The 20,408-nt window shown below is 43.0% G+C and overlaps 1 protein-coding gene across 2 annotated transcripts in view; it reads right to left on the reverse strand.

Moving 5' to 3' along the window:
- tsg101a (tumor susceptibility 101a) overlaps nt 1-20,408 on the reverse strand; it is a 50,817-nt gene that overhangs the window by 2,994 nt on the left and 27,415 nt on the right. For both annotated transcript variants that reach the window (XM_068046116.1, XM_068046117.1), the window contains exons 6-9: nt 15,428-15,491; nt 10,756-10,859; nt 8,423-8,625; nt 7,484-7,723 (exon numbers count right to left, since the gene is read on the reverse strand). In XM_068046116.1, the coding sequence (XP_067902217.1) occupies nt 7,484-7,723; nt 8,423-8,625; nt 10,756-10,859; nt 15,428-15,491 (611 nt within the window). The remainder of the gene's footprint in view (nt 1-7,483; nt 7,724-8,422; nt 8,626-10,755; nt 10,860-15,427; nt 15,492-20,408) is intronic.

Raw genomic sequence — 20,408 nt, forward strand, 5'->3', positions numbered from 1 at the left:
AGCGGGACAGACTGCCTTTAACAGTTGAAGCTAGCTGCAACAGGTGCTAATAGCAGAACACTGCCCGGCCCCTGCAGAGCACAAAGGCAGTCAGCAATGCAGACCTCTGCCCATGCACACACACTATATTGCCTCTCCCTAATCTTCTGCCAAAATGGATCACCTCACATTTCTCTGTATTAAATTCCATGCAACCACTCTGCCCATTCTGCAAGCTTATCTATGCCCTGTTGCAGGTGATTACATCATCCTCACTGTTTGTTATACCTCCAAGTTCGGTATCATTGGCAAATTTTGAAATTTTGCTCTGTATTCCAATATCTGAGTCATTTATGTATACCAAAAAGCAGTAGTCCTAGCAATGGCCCTTGGGGAAAACCACTGTCCACCATCCTCCACTATGAAAAACTACCATTTACCAAGATTTGCTTTTTTCTGTCCTTAAGGCAATTTTTAATCCAAGCCGACACCGACCCTCTTATCCCATGAGCCTCAATTTTGTCAACCAGCCTTTTGTGTGGTACTTTGTCAAACGCTTTCTTAAAATCCATATAGACATAGATTGCATTCCCTTCATCAACCTTCTCTGTTATTTCATCAAAACATTCAATTAGATTAGTCAAGCGCGATCTGCCTTTTACTGTGTACACATTCCCTCTTTGATCAGTACTGTGTGCACAGCTCCACTGTGTACACACTCCCTCCCCGATCAGCACTGAGCGCACAGCTGGACTGTGTAGACTCTCCCTCCCAAACAGTATTGTATGAGCAGCTCCACTGTGTACACATTCCCTCTCTGGTATGTACTGTATGAACAGCTCCGTGTACACATTCCCTCCCTGGTATGTACTGTATGAACAGCTCCGTGTACACATTCCCTCCCCAGAGGCTCCCAAATCTATAATTTCCTGAATAAGATTTCCTGACCATTTCACTTCTGGGTCTACTTGGAAAATCTGAAATTCATACCAGAGATGTGATTGTGAAGCTGAATGGCTGAGCTACAAAAGCTCCCCTAAATTAAGGGCATCAATTGCAGATTGTTACAAAAGTTTCTACATATGGAGAGACTAGAGAAGCTGGGACTTTTCTCCTGACAGCAGAGGTTAAGGGAGATTTAATAGAGGCATTCAAAATCATGAAGGACTTGCATAGGGTATTAAGTAAACAAACATATTTCCAGTGGCAGAAGGGTTAGTAACAAGAGAACACAGAACCAAGAAGAGAGATGAAGATATAAAATTTTGTGTTGTGATTTATTATGATCTGGAATGCAATTCCTGAAAAAGTGGTGGGAGCAGATTCAATAGTAACTTTCAAAAGGGAATTGGTAAGTACTTGAAATGGAGAAAATTGCAGGACTATGGGGAAAGGGCAGGGAGTAATACAAATGTGATAGCACTACTAAACAGCCAGAACAGGTATGATGGGTCAAATGGCCTCCTTCTGTGCTAAGGCATCTCAGCTAATATCACAGTCATTTTCATTTGCTCTTGAACAAACATAATCAAGGGAAATTGACAACAACTTCAGCAAAAACTTATACTTATATAGTGCCTTTAACGTTGTAAAAATGACCCATGGTAGTTCACAGGAGTGAAAACAAAACTTGGCACTGAGCTACTAAGTGACATTAGGACAGATGAGCAAAAGCTTGGTTGAAGAGGTAGATTTTATATAGCATCTTAACAGAGGGGAAAGACTGAAAGGCAGAAATTTAGGAAGGGCTTACAGCTTAGGGCCTTGGCAGCTGAAGACATGGCCACCAATGATGGAGCAATTAAAATCACATGCTCAAGGAGCCAGCAATTAGATGAGCACAGATATCTTGGAGGGTTGTGGGGCTGGAGGAGATTACAGCGATATGGAGGGGCCTGACCACAGTGATTTTAAAACAAGGGTGAGAATTTTAAAATTATGGTGTTGTTTAACTGGGAACAATGTAGGCCAACGAGCACAGGGGTAATGGGCGAATGGGATTTGACACAGGCAGAAAGGTTTTGGATGACCTCAAGTTTACAGAGGGTAGAAAGTGGGAGGCCAACCAGGGAGTGCATTGGAATAGTTAAATCTCTTCTTTATCCGTTTGTGGGATGTCGCTGGCTAGGCCAGCATTTATTGCCCATTCCTAATTGCCCTTGAATTGAGTAGCTTGCTTGGCCATTTCAGAGGGCATTTTCAGAATCAACCACATTGCTTTGTGTCTGGAGTCATATGTAGGCCAGACCAGGTAAGGACATTAGTGGACCAGATGGGTTTTTGCAACCATTGACAATGGTTTCATGGTCATCATTGGACTAGTTTTTAATTCCAGATTTATTAATTGAATTCAAATTTCACCATCTACCATGGTGGAATTCGAACCCATGTCCCCAGAGCATTCGCCTGGGTTCTAAAGATGACAAAGGCGTGAATGAGGGTTTCATCAGCAGGAGAGCTGAGACAGGGGCAGAATCAGGTGATATTATGAAGGCAGTCTTATTGATGGTGTGGATATTTGGACAGAAGCTCATCTCAGTCAAATAATGCCACTAAGGTTTTGAACAGTCTGATTCTGCCTCAAAACAGTTGCCAGGGAGAGGGATGCAGTCAGGGGCTAGCTACCAGAGTTTGTGGTAGGGACCAAAGACAATGGCTGTTGCCCTCTCTATATTTAGTTAGAGCAAATTTCTGCACATCCAGTACTAGATGTCAAACAAGCCATCTGACAATTTAGACAGTGGGGGGGTGGGGGGAGAAGGGGTCGAGAGAAATGGCAGGGAGGTACAGTTGGGTGCCGTCAGTGTACTTGTGGAAACTAACACTGTGGTTTTGGATGATGTCGTCGTGGTGCAGCATGTAGATATGAGATAGGAGGGAGCCAATGATAGATCTTTGGGGGACACCAGAGGTAATGGTGCAGTAGTGGGAAGAGAACCATTGCAGGTGAATCACCAGCTACTATTAGATTGGCAACAATGAACCAGGCGAGTGCCCAGCTGGATGACGGTGAAAAGGCGTTGGAGGAGGATGACATGGTCAACTGTGTCAAAGGCTGTAGACAGGTTGAGAAGGACGAGGTGGGATTGTTTACCATTGTCACAGTCACACTAGATGTCATTTGGAACTTCAATGAAAGCCATTTTGGTACTGGGGCTGAAACCTGATTGGAGAGAATTCAAACATTGAGTTACAGGAAAGAAAGGCATGATTTTGGGAGGCAACAACTGACTTTGGAGAGGAAAGAGAGGCAAGATATGGGGCAGTAGTTTGCAAGGATGATGGGGTCAAGGGTTTGATTCTGAGGAGAGAGGTGATTACAGCATATTTGAAGGAGGCGGCAGAGGCAATAACTGAGGAAAGACAACTATCAAAAATACCAGTTAACATGGGAGCCAGGAAGGGAAGTTGGGTGGTCAGCAATTTAATGAGAATAGGGTTGAGGATCTCATTAACATGAGCTCAGATAGGGTATGGAGAAAGGAGAGTAACCACAGAATACAGGACAATACAGTCCTCATGTTGCACAAATATCTCCCCCAACAAATGTCCTTTAGGGAAGGAAATCTGCTGTCCTCACCTGGTCCAGCCTACATGTGACTCCAGACCCACAGCAAAGCTTGCTTGACTCTGAAATGCCATCTGAAATGGCCTAGCAAGCCACTCAGTTGTATCTAACCGCTATGAAGTCAATATGGAATGAAGCCAGATGGATCACCCGGCATCAACCTGGGCATCAGAAACGACAACGGCAAACCCAGCTGTCGACCCTGCAAAGCTCTCCTTACTAACATCTAGGGGCTTGTGCCAAAGTTGGGAGAGCTGTCCCACAGACTAGTCAAGCAACAGCCTGACATAGTTATACTCACCGAATCATACCTTACAATGTCCCAGACACCACCATCACCAAGTATGTCCTGTCCCACCGGCAGGACAGACCCAGCAGAGGTGGCGGCACAGTGGTATACAGTCTGGAGGGAGTTGCCATGGGAGTTCTCAACATCGACTCCGGACCCCACATGAAGTCTCATGGCATCAGGTCAAACATGGGCAAGGAAACCTCCTGCTGATTACCACCTACCTTCCCCCCGCTCAGCTGATGAATCAGTACTCCTCCATGTTGAACAGCACTTGGAGAAAGCACGGAGGTTGGCAAGGGTGCAGAATGCACTCTGGGTGGTAGACTTCAATGTCCATCACTAAGAGTGGCATGGTAGCACAACTACTGCCCGAGTCAGAGTTATACAGCAGAGAAATAGGCCCTTCGGCCCATTGTGTCCTGCTGGCCATCAAACACCTAACTATTCTAATCCCAAAGCTGCCCCAAAGTGTCCTAAAGGACACAGCTGCTCGACTGGGTCTGCGGCAGGCGGTGAGGGAACCAAGAGAGAAAAATATACTTGCTCATCCTCACCAATCTGCCTGCTGCAGATGCATCTGTCCATGACAGTATTGGTAGGAGACAAAGTCCCGTCTTCACATTGAGGATACCCTCCATAGTTTAGTGTTGCACTACTACCATGCTAAATGGGATACGTTACTAACTCATCTAGCAATGCAAAACTGGGTATCCATGAGGAGCTGTGGGCCATCAGCAGCATCAGAATTGTACTCAACCACAATCTGTAACCTCATGGCCTGTCATATCCCCACCCTTTATCACTACCATCAAACTGGTGGACCAACCCTGGTTCAAAGAAGAGTGCAGGAGGGCATGCCAGAAGCAGCACCAGGCATTCCTCAAAATGAGATGCCAGCCTGGTGAAGCTACTACATGCGTGCCAAACTGCGTAAGCAGCATGCGATAGACAGAGCTAAGCAATCCCATAACCAACGGATCAGAACTAAGCTCTGCAGTCCTGCCACATCCAGTCATTAATTGTGCACCGCCATTCAACAACTAACTGGAGGTGGTGGCTCCACAAATATCCCCATCCTCGATGATGGGGGAGCCTAGAATACCAGAGCAAAAGATAAGGCTGAAGCATTTGCAACAATCTTCAGCCAGAAATGCTGAGTGGATGATCCATCTCAGCCTCCTCCTGAAGTCCCCAGCATCACAGATGCCAGTCTTCAGCCAATTTGATTCATTCCGCGTGATATCAAGAAACGACTGAAGGCACTGGATACTGTAAAGGCTATGGGCTCGGACAACATTTCGGCAACAGTACTGAAGACCTGTGCTCCAGAACTTGCTGTGCCCCTAGCCAAGCTGTTTCAGTACAGCTGCAACACTGGCAATGTGGAAAATTGCCCAGGTATGTCCTGTACACAAAAAGCAGGACAAGTCCAACCCAACCAATTACCACTCCAGTCTGTTCTCAATCAGTAAAGTGATGGAAGGTGTCGCCAACAGTGCTATGAGGTGGTACTTGCTCAGCGACACTCAGTTTGGGTTCCACCAGGGCCACTCAGCTCCTGACCTCATTACAGCCTTGGTTCAAACATGGACAAAAGAGCTGAACTCAAGAGGTGAGGTGAGTGACTGCCCTTGACATCAAGGCAGCATTTGACTGAGTATGGCATCAAGGAGCCCTAGCAAAACTGGAGTCAATGGGAATCAGGAGTTCCTCAGGCCTAGGCCCAACCATCTTCAGCTGCTTCATCCATGACCTTCCTTCAATCGTAAAGGTCAGAAGTGGGCATGTTCACTGATGATTGCACAGTGTTCAGCACCATTCGTGACTCCTCAGTTACTAAAGCAGTCCGTGTAGAAATGCAGCAAGGCCTGGACAATATCCAGGCTTGGGCTGATAAGAGGCAAATAACATTCGCACCATCGAAGTGCCAGGCAATGACCATCTCTAACAAGAGAGAATCTAACCATCTCCCCTTGACATTCAATGGCATTACCATCGCTGAATCCCCCACTATCAACATCCTGGTGGTTACCATTGACCAGAAACTGAACTGGAGTAGCCATATAAATACCGTGGCTACAAGAGCAAGTCAGAGGCTAGGAATCCTGTGACGAGTAACTCACCTGCTGACTCCCCAAAGCCTGTCCATCATCTACAAGGCACAAGTCAGGACTGTGATGGAATACTCTCCACTTGCCTGAGTAGGTGCAGCTCCAACAACACTCAAGAACCTTGACACCATCCAGGACAAAGCAGCCTGCTTGACTGGCACCCCTTCCACCTCCTTCAGCATTCCCTCCCTCCACCACCAATGCACAGTGGCAGCACTGTGTACCATCTACAAGATGCACTGCACCAAAACTCCTTAGACAGCATCTTCCAAACCCGTGACCTCTACCACCTAGAAGGACAAGGGCAACAGATGCTTGGGAACACCACCACCTGCAAGTTCCCCTCCAAGCCACACACCATGAATTGGAACTATAATCACCGTTCCTTCACTGTCGCTGGGTCAAAATCCTGGAACTACCTTCCCAACGGCACTGTGGGTGTACCTGCACCACACACGGACTGCTGCAGTTCAAGAAGGCAGCTCACCACCACCTTCTCAAGGGCAATTAGGGATGGGCAATAAATGCTGGCCTAACCAGCGACACCTAAATCCCATGAACGAATATAAAAAAAAGCACACAGGTCATCAGCCACATGCAGAGTACAGCAAAAATGGAGATGTTAAGCCAATACATGCTAAAATTTATTTGATAACACATCAAGATGAAAGGCAAAATGCCCCAGGAAAAAGTGGCTTATCTTCATTATATCTCTTTAACCCTCAACTGTTATTTTTTTGGCACATAGTTTTCCAACAAACTAACAGTTCAAGATATAAATTTTAGATCAGTTTACAAAGCTTGTTAATAGCTACTGTGCTGAAATATTATCAAGACATCATTGCCCTCAGAACACCTGGCAGGCACTTTACATACCACAGTATTTAGTTGCATTAACTTGTGAGGAACATGGTCTCTCATCTCTCCCTGAAAATGACAGCTTAAGGGAGAACTGAAAATCATGGATGTATATTTCTCAAACACCCATCTTAGACATACAACACACCCTCTGGGCAAACATCTACTCAGAGTACTCACCAGAGAAGGAAGTGGACAAACACTGGAGATGCTTACACTACTGTTCCGGGGAGCTAATGTACAAAACTTGCCGCTGCTCACATTATTGGACTAGGGATATGGAGTTGGACCTCATTACAACAGACACAGTCCTTTCACTCACACAAGGTGCTGGCTAATTTGCAACTCAGTAAAATATCCTGGAGTTACTGAGTCAGTGGAGAGATTTAGGGATGTCTCAGTGACTGGGTTTATTCAGAGTTGGTGTTTACAATCCAATAGGACAACAGTGCAGCAATGCGACTGTTTCACCTTGATTTGTAATTTCAGACTCAAGTCAAATTTATGTTTCAGAACAAACTGGATCACATGGTTTCAGTAATTATGGTCTGGACTCCCCTACCCTTCCTTCTTGTAACACAACCACGTTTGACATTAATAATGTTAGATATACTGAGACCTTGCAAGACAGGTTGAGAAAGAAAGAATTACCACATCAGTTCAGACTTTAATTACCTTCAAGAAGACTTCCAGATCAATGACATCACGTCTCAGCGCTTCACCCAGGTAGAAAATGGTATCTTCAATGGCATTCTCCTCTGCATAAAGATTAAGGATCTGTTTGTAGAGGGGCGCTGTTGGCACGACCACCTCATCAATGTCGTTATTTTCAGACTGGCTTTCCATTTTCTCCAGTGCAATGCTCAACTCGTCATCCTTCTTCCTCAGTATTTCAATATTCTTGTCTACATCAGACTGGGTAAAAGACAGGCAAGGAGTCAATGGAATCTCAAGCAATACAACAGTTGAAGTAATCAGATTTTTATAAAATGCTGTGAAGTAGATATGCTATATTACAAGAACCACACAGATGGACATTCATGGGACCAATTTCAAAAGTATGAGTATCAGCCAGAACTACATTTTGATACTGTTAACCCAAGTCTTGCCCACACCAGTCCAATAACTCTGAGGAAATCTTTTTTGATACATGGTATGTAGAATGGAGAGTAGAGGTTACCAATCTAACAGAGCAGTCATGAGACCAGATCCCAAAGCATGAGGCAATCCGGGAAAGGAAGAAGGAAAGCTAAGGAAATTTGCATAAGTCTTCAGCTAGGATATTTTGCTGGTGCCAGCATCAGTAGACATATATGCAAATCAACTGAGAGTTGAGTAATGTGGTACGTACCAAGTCACAGGTCATACTTAAGACATTAATTATTGTACATACTAAATCCTACATTTATGTGGCATCTCTGTACAAAGAAGGAGGCTCTTCTCTCATTCCCTGATCAAATACACACACAGTAAAACTTGATCAGAAATAAGTTCAATGATTGAGATAGTCTATCTGGTCTCTGTGGTATGCTGTCGGTGACAAGAACTGCCACTATTATGTTCGATTACTGGTTTTGAAAGGCTTAGCAATCCTGTTCCATAGCTCTGTCTTACCGTTTCTTGGTCCAATTGACTGACCATCTTCTCCAGCTTCTGGTGGCCTTTCTTCAAGTCCTCTTCTGTTCGTTTGAGGGCATCAAGTTCAGCCTGAGCACGATCCATTTCTTCTTTCATCCGCCAGCGCAGTTTATCACTAACTGCAGAGATCAAAGAAGCACGGATCATGTCCTCACTGATGGTGGCATCTCTGGCAGGACCTGTAACACAAACAGCACGTTGGCTCAAATACCATGGGATCTGACGGATTGTTCAAGGAACAGTCTATAAAAAATATTGACTTTGTTGGAAACCTCAACGTACTATCCTTGAGATTTAGAGCAAAATCCAAAATAAACATTTTGATCTCTCTCTTCCCTGGTCATTTCAAGATTCAGATGCACAGAAAAAGCCCATTATTTTCCAATATTGCATTTCTCCTCAATAAACTCTTCACAGGAGTGAGTGAAGATTCATCAGCTTTAAAGTTGTGTTTCTATGAAAAGTAATAGTGACTTTGAATGACCACCTGCTGCTAAAAACAGCATATGGCAGGAAATGAAACAAAATTAAAACCATGGGATGAACTGGAGCCCTTTTAGCTTCTAAGCTGCACAATGATCAATATATGGGGGGAAAAATGGCTAAATATACCCATTGACCAAGTCAAAGGTACAAGATAGAATTAAATTAAAGAACACTGAAAATTAAGGGAATTTAAATAATTTATTCCTACTGGTGTCAGTGAAATCCCAGTTCTGACCAGAAAAATAACATTTGTGAGATCATAAGAAATAGGAGCAGGAGTAGGTCAACAGCCCCTCGAGCCTGCACTGCCATTCAATAAGATCATGGTTGATCTGATCTTGGCCTCAATTCCACTTTCCTGCCTGTTGCCCATAACCCTCGACTCTCCTATAGTTTAGAAATCTGCCTAACTCAGCCTTGAACAATTCAATGATGAAGCATCCACAACCCTGTGGTAGAGATTTCCAAAGATTCACAATCCTCACCGAAGAATTTTCTCATCTGTCTTAAATGGGCAACCCCTTATTCTGAAACTATGCCCCCTAATCCTAGAATCCCCCACAAGAGGCAACATCTACTCTGTCAAGTCCCTTCAGAATCATATATTTTAATAAGATCACCTCTCATTCTTCTAAACACCAATGAGTAGAGGCCCAACCTGCTCAATCTTTTCTCATAAGATTGCATGTGCATTCCTAAACAGTGATAGGTTGTGGGGAGGGTAGTGAAATGGTGGAGGGGTGGTGCGGGGTGGTTGGTGGATGTAAGAATAATAGCATTATTTTTTAATGAGTTTACAGCACACAAAACTCATGGAATGATCCTACCTGCATGATTTTCCATTAAAACAAACAGCTCATTCTAAGAAATATGCAAAATAAAATGATTTAGAATTTCTGGTTTTACATTTAGGGCAATCTCATGCAGGATTTCTGTATATTGTACTGTGCTTGGTATAAGAATGAGAGACAAGTTTTCCAGTGCAGACCTATTGCTGCTGCCTAGCTGTACAGAAGTGTCTCAAGTTTATTAGAGTCAGCAAAATGCACAAGATTCCCTTCTGTTAAACTTAATAAGGCTTCTGATGCATGATTTGTTGGGATGCCAGAGGTCAGCTAAGGTTCCTGTTCCTGATATAGCAGTGACATTAAGAAGCGCCCTCAACCATCTTGTGGTTAAACGCTGCACTATATAAATCAGAAGGTCACAGATTTGATCCCTAGTCTGTGCTGAGTTAGCTAATTTCAGTCAGGTTACGAACTACAATATTACATTAGGACTCGGGGATCCTGGACTGAGGAGGGGAAGAAGAAGAAAAATCAGCCAGGGTTCTTGCATCTGATTACTGCAATGATTCTTGCTGGAAAATACATGTGTGGACATTAAGTGTTGAACAGGAACATGTTTTGCTGTAATGCCTTACACGATCAAATAGACGGCCGACACTCACTGTCTGGGTTCACGAGGGAAAAATGTCGATTTGCCAAGATCCAGGAGATATTGCGTCAATGGAACTCCAACAAGTGCTTTCAGGCGAGAAAATTGGTGAAAAACTTTTGGCAGCCAGCAGCAGTCGGAACAGACTAGTCACCTGACTGTCACTGGTTGAGACAGGTTCCAACACTTGCTAAGACTGCATGCAGCTGCAAACACATTTCCCCTCCACCATGACCTTTGGACAGGATTAAGCAACCTGAGCATGTCTACCGTTCTACAAGGATCAAACCGTGAACCAAAAATTGATTAAGATTTAATCACATTTCTGTTTTGTTAATACAATTATTTCCAAGTATTTAACCTATGAAAGGTTTCATTTCTCTTACCAACACCTGCAGCAGGAGACTGGCTGGGATATGGAGGATGCTGCACAGTGCCTGTGCTTTGAGGATATGAGGCTGAATGAGGATATGAAAATCCAGGAAACCCACTGGAAACATGAAAGGAAAAGGGAAAGAATGAAACTATTATTGCACCATAAACACATGACAAAACAACATTACAGTGAAGTACAACTGAGTACAAGTAGTACAATGCATGAGCAGCAGGCTGGCACTGGCTGTCAAAGAAACATCATACAAGACTCTGTTAGATACAAGGAAGCAACAGCTACATAATATTTGGTTGCATGATAAACATGGATTGTTTTTATTACAGCTTCTAACTGTATAATCAAAGCACATGAGCATTCAGTAACTGGAAAATAATGGAGGCACAGATTTCAGCATATATGCAATAAGTTGGCTGTCACCACAGGCAACGTCTGCATCTCCAAATGTTAAATCTAATTGTAGCTTGTAGTATCATTCCAGGTAAACTCATGATCAGCCACAGAACTTGCCTGAAAGTAGCACTGTGAGAATAAGAAATACTGAAATGTTGTTTCTACAGCTTGTGGAAAATTACCGAGAAGTCATTTCTACACAACATAATGAAATCACTGAAAAAGAGAACTGATAAGGGTATGTAAGTAAAGACCTTGAGACAGTACAGCAGTTAAAAATTGTGCTTAGGCAGAGAAAAGAGAAACAGCAAGAGTTAGAACAAAGGATGTAGTGAATAAGAAACTGCCCCACTAAGATAAAGGCTGACAGCTGCAAGTTAAAACACACAATGGAGAGCCAAATAAGGTAAAACAACAAGAGTTAGGGGCTAGAAAGTTAGATTAGGGGGAGAAGTAAACAGAGGAGGAGACTGTAGCAACTATAGGATAGGTTAGTGTCATAATATGTTATAACCAATAATGTAAACTAAAGGTGTGGAAAAATGGATTTGTATTGTATAAACATGAACTGAATATGTTGATCGGTGTGCCTGCTTGTAGGACACCCGATCTTGCAAGAACGTTAAATAAACTTACTTCTTCAGAGTTTGACTTGGTGTAAATTATTAAGTGGGCTACGTTTCTCACAGCACCTACAACTAAAATTAAATGCGTCAATGCAAAGAGGCGTTTCGATTAAGTCAGAAGCTGTGAACTCATCCTCCTTTCTTCCCTTTTAACTGTGAGCGTAATACTGATATCTTGGTCAAGATTAGGAGTTTGTCATGTGAATGTCCAGTGAATGGCCATCATGCTCAAACACAAGAAACTAAGGCCTTATCAACCATGAGCACCACACGTTGCACCTTAATACATCTTTTATAAACTGCTCAATTAAACCTCCGTACTTCAAGGAATTTGACATGTGACACTAGAGAAGATGTGTATTAGCTCAGCCAAATGCATTACCTCATGAAACAACCAAGTCCAATACTTTTGATTAGACACTTTTCAGCCTTTTGGATTCAACACAAATTTCAACAGCTTCAGATCATAACCTCCACTCCCATATTTGCAGACAATAGCTGTTGGTAATGATTCTGCCATTACTCATTTACACCTCTAGAAGTATCTTTTGTTGCTTTACTTCTCATTATCAACCCCTTTTGCCTTCCACCACCATCCCTTTTGTCATTTAATCTCTTCTCACCATGTCACAGACTGTCCCTTTTGTTCTTCCCTCCCCTCCCCTGCCTCTGTACTTGCTTAAAACTTGCTCCATCTTCATCTTACCATTTCCGATGAGAGGTCATTGACCTGAAAGGTTAACTCTTTCCCTCTCCACGGATGCTTCCTGAGCTGAGTATTTCCAGCATTTGTTTTATCTGAGGCTGATGCTCAACCTAAATACGTCGCAGTCATAGATTTCCCAGATCCTGATTCACATAGTCTGTATAGTTACCAAATATAGATTTTCTATCCAATAATCAACCTTCTGACAATTAAAATTAGTTTACAGCATTTAGAACTGTTATGATCCTGTAGTTTTTTTTTTCAGGAAGAATGTGGTGTGCCTTTAAGGCTGGGAAAAGGAACCGTACTGCTTTAAGGCAGCAGGCTCCAGAAGCTGAGTCAAAGGACGCATGTTTGCTGCCCCAGGATACAGCCATTCGGAGACTGCGATTCAAAGGATGCATTTTCGTTACCTTGGATACAGCCACTCAGACTGGACATCGAGAGATACATTTGTTACAATTTCATTTTGAACTGGCTTATAGTGCAAACAGACTGTTCTGAGAGAGAAACAGACAGACAGCTGCATGTTAGCACCTGAAAGGAGAAACAGACCATTTAAACTGAAGGAAGAGAATTTAGTCTATTATTCTCAAAAAGTTCTAAAAAGTCAAGCCAAAACAGAGATCTCTGAGAATTTAAACTGAAGGGAGGGAAGTTAGACTGTGACAATCTTTTATCCCTCAAAAATTCTAAAGCCAAATTGATTCATTTAAAAGTGTTTGCAAGTTGTTAATTGTAGAAATTCATAGCTGGAGAAGGAAAGCAACAATTTCAACTTCTGGATTAGACTACGGACTGTTCTACTGTTGAAGAACCTTCTTTCCCCATTGGACGGCTGTGAGGACTTCAAGTAACCTTGGACTGTTTCACATCTGGCAGGAGCGTAAATTTGCAAGGACTCTAATTTTAAATGTTGTTTATATCTTCGCAGTGTTTAAGGATTTAGTTTTTCTAATTAAACAGTTAATTTGTTAATTTAAAGACACCTGGTTTGGTTAGCCTCATTCAGGGGTTAATAGATGGTACATTTGGCTGGGTCTTTAATTTGAAAAGTTGAAAATGATATGTTAGATCTGTGGAGGGATGGGATTGAATTAACAGTGCGTTTCTCCCACCACAATCAGAATCGTATATTTTGATTGGGGGCTTTGACTGGGGTGGTTAGTCGTAACAGGACAAATACAAGTTCTAAGCAACAACCATCTCTAACAAGAAAGAGCACAAGTACTTCCCTATGACATTATCATGACCAAATCCCCACCATCAACATCTGGGGGCTCACAATTGACCAGAAACTCAAATGGACCAGCCAAATAAATGGCCTGGCTACAACAGCAGACCAGAGGTTGGGTATTCTAGCTTACCTCCAACTCCTCAAAGTTTCATTACCACCTACAAGGCACATCAAATGTGTGATGGAATACTCTCCACTTACCTGGTTATATATAGCTCCAACAATACTCAAGAAGCTGGATACTATTCAGGACAATGCAGTCCATTTAACTGACATTTCATCCACCAGCTTAAATATCCATTCCCTCCACCACCAGTGTACCATGGCTCCAGTATGTACCGTCTCCAAGATGCACTGCAGCAACTCGCCATGATTTCTTTGGCAGCACTTCCCAAAGCCACCACCTCCATCACCTAGAAGCACAAGAGCAGCAGGTGCAATGGAACACCTACCACCTCCAAGTTCCCCAAATCACACACCATCTTAACTTGGACATATAGCTGTTTATTCATTGCCACTAGGTCAAAATCCTGGAACTCCTGACCCAACAGCATTGCTGCAACACCTTCACCAGATGGACTGCAGCAGCTCAAGAGCAAATCAAAAGCAACTGGGGATGGGGAAACAAATGTTGACCCTACCAGTGATGCGCATGTCCCAATAATGAATATTTAAAATAAGGACAGGCAGTATCATAGCAAATGGTACAGTACTGGTGACACCCATTTTTGAAGAAAGAATCAGAGTCCTAAAGCAGAGATGAATGCTCCCATTTTGAATACTGGTTACAGTGAGTAGATCCCACTTTCACAGCAGAAAATGCAGGCTTGTGGGATCTCAAGAAAACGCAATCTTAATAACCATGCACCTCCTTCCTGGTCTCTGACTCTGGTCACATGACCACCTGCTGGCCAACTAGGGGAGTCTTAAACTGGAAAAACAGAATTTGAACTCAGAACACTGTGCTCCTGGAACTGAAGCAAGAATTACCTCCTCTCTTGCCTGCCCTCATCTCGCTCTCACCAGCTTTGGAAACCACTGAAGACATGTAAACTCAAAAGAGAGAAAAGTCTCCTACGTGAACAAGGTTTAAGAATAATACTGGGCCCCAACGAAATGCAAGACCATATCTTCAATCAAAGACTACAGCGAGCTTGAAGCACAGTAACAAGATACTGCCTCAAACTGTTCCACTTTATCTTATCTTTTTTGGTCCCTATCTGCATGTGTATATCGCATGTGCATGCTAGCTTGTGCGCGTCGTACATCCATAGGTGTGAACTGTATTAGAGTTTAAGTTTAATAAATTTTGCTTTTCTTCTTTAAACCAAATAAAGCCTGTTTGTGCTCATTTCTTTGCTTTATAATTGGAAAGCTGTGAACAAGAATTCATAAAGGGGGAGCTCAAAACAGTGTGTTAAAAGTTAAACCCTATTACAATAAGACCAGGTGAAGATAGTAACACACCCCTAGACACCTTTCTCACCTGGTCGTAACACTTGTTAAAATAGTACCACAGATCTTTTACATCCACCTAAACAGATAGAAGGGACTTTAGTTTAACAACCATCAATGTCGCACTCCATCAATATTCGGCTTTAGAGTATCAGCCAGGATTATATGCCCAAATACAGCACTCAAATAAATATATAAATAGCTTTAAAATACAAATCTGCGTTGCAGCTTTGGTAAATAAAAATTGTACCCAGCATTGGTGTGGCCAGATGGATATGGTGCGACTCCAGCTGGCATTCCAGGCATGTAGGAAGCTGAAAAAGGAAAACAAAACAGAACACATTAATAGTGTGTTAAAACAGCAAATACAACAGTCTGCATTTCTAATATCACCACAATAAGTCTTTCAGTGGTTACTTTATCAAAAACATCATGCGCGGTGCATTAGACATTTATGCAGTATCCCCAGCTCAGAACACCAGATGAGACCAGTTTTTACCCCATGTATATGGGATATATAATTTATCACATGTAAAAACTACCATAGAGTCAAAGAATGGTTACAGCACAGGAGGCCATTCAGCCCGTTGTGTCCATGCCAGCTCGCTGCAAGGATAGCTCAGCTAGACCTACTCCTCCGCCTTTTCCCTGTAGCCCTGAAATCAATCTGATTAGAATTATTAGACAATAATTAGTGTATTTTGGTCCAGCGTGAAATTCTTTTTTGAGGTATTTTCTTTCCTATCCCCTTTCGCAGGCTCCCTTCACAGTACACACTCCAAAACAAGCTTCCAGCAAAAGACATACCACAATGCCCGAGATGTCCTTCTTTGAATTTTACTTGCCTATGGGAAAGCATTTTAGTCTCTGCAAATTGCCTCCCGTGTGTGAAGGTTGCAGCCACAAATATATATACAAATACTATTACTCCACTGCACACAGCATCAGACATACATGTCCTGGGTCACACTGTCTCCTCAGCAACCATGGCAACTCTTTCAAAATAAATGCCTGTAAGCATTTAGGAGCACTATTAAAGAACCAAAAACTTGCTCCTACTAGAAAAACAAAGATATGCTTAAATAAAAGCAAACTAAACTGCAGCACAATTGGAAATAAAAATAGGAAGTGCTAGAAAGACTGTGCCCCACTAGAAAGATTCTTATTTTCAGTGTTTTTTAAAATCTTTCTAGTGGGGCACAGTTTTGGCCATGCCTGGCATTTTGAAATGAAACTTTATCTTCATTAGTTTAAGTGGATGGAGTTTGTTTTTGATGACTGCAATCAGAATATTAACATTCTTCAGTTTGTCACAAAGTTTCTATAGTGATTTGTACTTTAGACAATATACTTAATACAAAGCTTCCAGTTTAAGTGCAGTATTTTTAGGAGGGCCTTTTCAAACTAAGAAATGCTGCAAAGAAATACAGTAATACAGAAAACTAAACCATGGATAACCAGGACAAACTGAAAAGTTAACTCTTTTTCTCTCTACAGATGCTGCTGAGTATTTCTAGCACTTCCTATTTTTATTTCCAATTGTGCTGCAGTTTAGTTTGCTTTTATTTAAGCATATCTTTGTTTTTCTAGTGGGAGCAAGTTTTTGGTTCTTTAATAGTGCTCCTAAATGCTTACAGGCACTTATTTTGAAAGAGTTACCATGGTTTCTTTGAGACAAATTTTACCATCCTTTCCTTTGCACCACTAATGTCACCAGAATGCATAAGTAATCGACACAGTAGATGCTGCTTATTGACAATTATCAAATACTGCAGACAGCCATCTTGGAGCCCCTTTTGTATGCAATTGGTGAATGTATTGGGAATTGGGTGGGCATTGCCTTGGCTTGCACATTGAATTCTTAAGGGTGAGACTGTAATTCAAAGGGTTTTATATCTATAGGAATTGGATAATTATAATTTTGATGTAGCTGGACCAGGTGCAGAAACACGACACAACTCAATGGAAGAGACACTCATGGAATTAAAGGACACAGTGTAACAAGTAGGAATCAAATATTTCCAAGAAATATTTGTTTATTGCATTTGTTTGGAAGTTTTATTTATTTATTTGTGGGATGTGAGCATCATTGGTGAGGTCAGCATTTATTGCGCAACCCTAACTGCCCTTGAGAAGATGGTGGCAAGTTGCCTTCTTGAACTGCTGCAGTTTGTGTAGTTACTCCTACAGTGCAGTTAGGTAGGAGGTTTGAAGATTTTAACCCAATGACGATGAAGGAATGGTGAAATATTTCCAAGTCAGGATGGCGTGCGACTTGGAGAGAAACAAAAGAAATAGGAGAAGTAGGCCATATGGCCCTTCAAGCCTGCTCAGCCATTCATGGTTGATCTCAACTCCAATAGAAGAGAATTGGACAATAATCACAAGAAAGAATTTGCAGTGCTATGGGGAAAAGGCAGGAGAGTGGGATTAGGTGAGTTGTTCTCAGAGCTGGCACAGGCATGATGGGCTGAATGGCACCTTCTGTGCTGTAACCATTCGATGATTTTATAATTTCCCACCGCTTCCCATATCCCTTGATTTTGAGAGATCAAAAATTTATCCATCTCAGCCTTAAATATACTCAAAGAGCAGGCATCCACAACCTTCTGGGGTGGAGATTTCCAAAGATCCACAACCCTGAGTGAAGAAATTTTGCCGCATCCGAGTCCTAAATGATCAGTCCTTTATCCTGAGGCTTGTGCCTGTGTTTTAGATTCCCAGCCAGAGGAAGCATCCTCTCAGTGTGTACCCTGTCAAGCTCCTACAGAATCTTGATTGTATCAATGAGATCACACCTTATCTTGCATACTAACCTTTTGTGGCTCTGCAGAGACTCATCGACAGGATTGTGGCTGCCTTCAATGAATTTGGCCTAACCATCAGCCTCAAGAAAACGAACATCATGGGACAGGACGTCAGAAATGCTCCATCCATCAATATTGGCGACCACGCTCTGGAAGTGGTTCAAGAGTTCACCTACCTAGGCTCAAATATCACCAGTAACCTGTCTCTCGATGCAGAAATCAACAAGCGCATGGGAAAGGTGTCCACTGCTATGTCCAGACTGGTCAAGAGAGTGTGGGAAAATGGCGCACAGAGCACAAAAGTCCGAGTGTTTCAAGCCTGTGTCCTCAGTACCTTGCCCTACGGCAGCGAGGCCTGGACAACGTATGTCAGCCAAGAGCGACGTCTCCATTCATTCCATCTTCGCTGCCTCTGGAGTATCCTTAGCATCAGGTGGCAGGACTGTATCTCCAATGCAGAAGTCCTCGAGGCAGTCAACATCCCCAGCTTATACACACTACTGACCTAGCGGCGCTTGAGATGGCTTGGCCATTTGAGCCGCATGGAAGATGGCAGGATCCCCAAGGACACATTGTACAGCGAGCTCGTCACTGGTATCAGACCCACCAGCCGTCCATTTCTCCGCTTTAAAGACGTCTGCAAACGCAACATGAATTCCTGTGACATTAATCACAAGTCATGGGAGTCAGTTGCCAGTGATCGCCATAAAGGCGGGGCTAAAGAGTGGCGAGTCGAAGAGACTTAGCTATTGGCAGGAAAAAAGACAGAAGCGCAAGGGGAGAACCAACTGTGTAACAGCCCCGACAACCAATTTTATCTGCAGTACCTGTGGAAGAGTCTGTCATTCTAGAATTGGCCTTTAAAGCCACTCCAGGTGCTGCTCCACAAACCACTGACCACCTCCAGGCGCTTACCCATTGTCTCTCGAGACAAGGAGGCCAAAGAAGAACCTTTTGTGTGGCAACTTATTGAGTGCCTTTTGGAAATCCTAGTGTACTACATCTATCAGTTTCTCTTTATCTACCCTTCTAGTTACGCCCTCAAAAAGCTCTAACAAATTTGTCAAACATGATTTCCCTTTCGTAAAACAATGTTGACTGTCTGATCCTATGATTTTCTACGGGTGTTGTTAAGACTTCCTTAATCATAGATCCTAGCATTTTCCTGATGACTGATGTCAGGCTGACTGGCTTGTAGTTGTTTTTTCTCTCCCTCCTTTCTTGAATAACGGTTTGTTCAATGCCTCTGCCATTTCATCATTCCACATAATTTCTCCTGTCTCTGATTCTAAGGGACCAATGTTTACTTCAGCTACGCTTTTTATACTTACAAAAACTCTTACAATCAGTTTTTATATTCCTAGCCAGTTTACTCTCATTCTATTTTTTCACTTTTTATCAACTTTTTGGAAGTTGCAGGTGGTGGTGCTCCCATGAGCCTGGTGCCCTGGTCTTTCTGCTTGGTAGAGGTTGCAGGTTCAGAGGTGCTGCCAAAGAAGCCGTGACGAGTTGAAGTTCATCTTGTAGATGGTACACACTGTAGCCACCGTGTACCTGTGGTGGAGGGAATGGCAGTCAAGCAGGCTTTTATCCTGGATGGAGTCGAGCTTCTCCAGTGTTGTTGGTGCTGCAGTCATCAAAGCAAGTGGAGAGGATTCCATCACGCTCCTCTCTTGTACCATGTAGATGGTGGAAAGGCTTTGTGGAGTCAGGTGATGAGTCACTTGCCACAAAATATCCAGTGACGTTTTGTTTTCTATTCATTCACATGAGTGTGTCACTGGCAAGGCCAGCATTTATTGTCCAGCCCTAATTGCTCTCGAGAAGGTGGTGGTGAACCGCCTTCTTGAACCGCTGTAGTCCATATAGTGTAGATACACCCATGTTACTCTTAAAGGGGGAATTCCAAGATTTTGACCCAATGACAGTGAAGGGGCAGTGATCTAGTTCCAAGTCCGGATGATGTGTAGCTTGGAAGGGAACTGTGGAGCTTGCAGGTGGTAGTGTTCCCATACATCTGCTGCCCTTGTCCTTCTAGGTGGGTAGAGGTCACAGGTTTGGAAGGTGCTGTTGAAGGAGTTTGACGAGTTGCTGCAGTGCATATTGTAGATGATATACACTGCTGCCTCTGTGGTGGGGGGAGTGAATGTTTAGGGTGGTTGATGGGGTGCCAATCAAGCAGGCTGCTTTGTCCTGTATGGTGTCGAACTTCTTGAGTGTTGTTGGAGCTGCACCCACCCAGACAAGTGGAGAGTATTCCATCACACTCCTGACCTGTGCGTTGTAGATGGTGGACAGGCTTTGGGGAGTCAGCTGGTGAGTTACTGACTGCAGAATTCCCAGCCTGACCTGTTCTTCTAGCCATAGCATTTAAATGGTCGGTCCAGTTAGGTTTCTGGTCAATAGCAACCCCCAGGATGTTAA

Source organism: Heterodontus francisci, chromosome 14, assembly GCF_036365525.1.
Source record: "Heterodontus francisci isolate sHetFra1 chromosome 14, sHetFra1.hap1, whole genome shotgun sequence".
NCBI lineage: Eukaryota > Metazoa > Chordata > Chondrichthyes > Heterodontiformes > Heterodontidae > Heterodontus > Heterodontus francisci.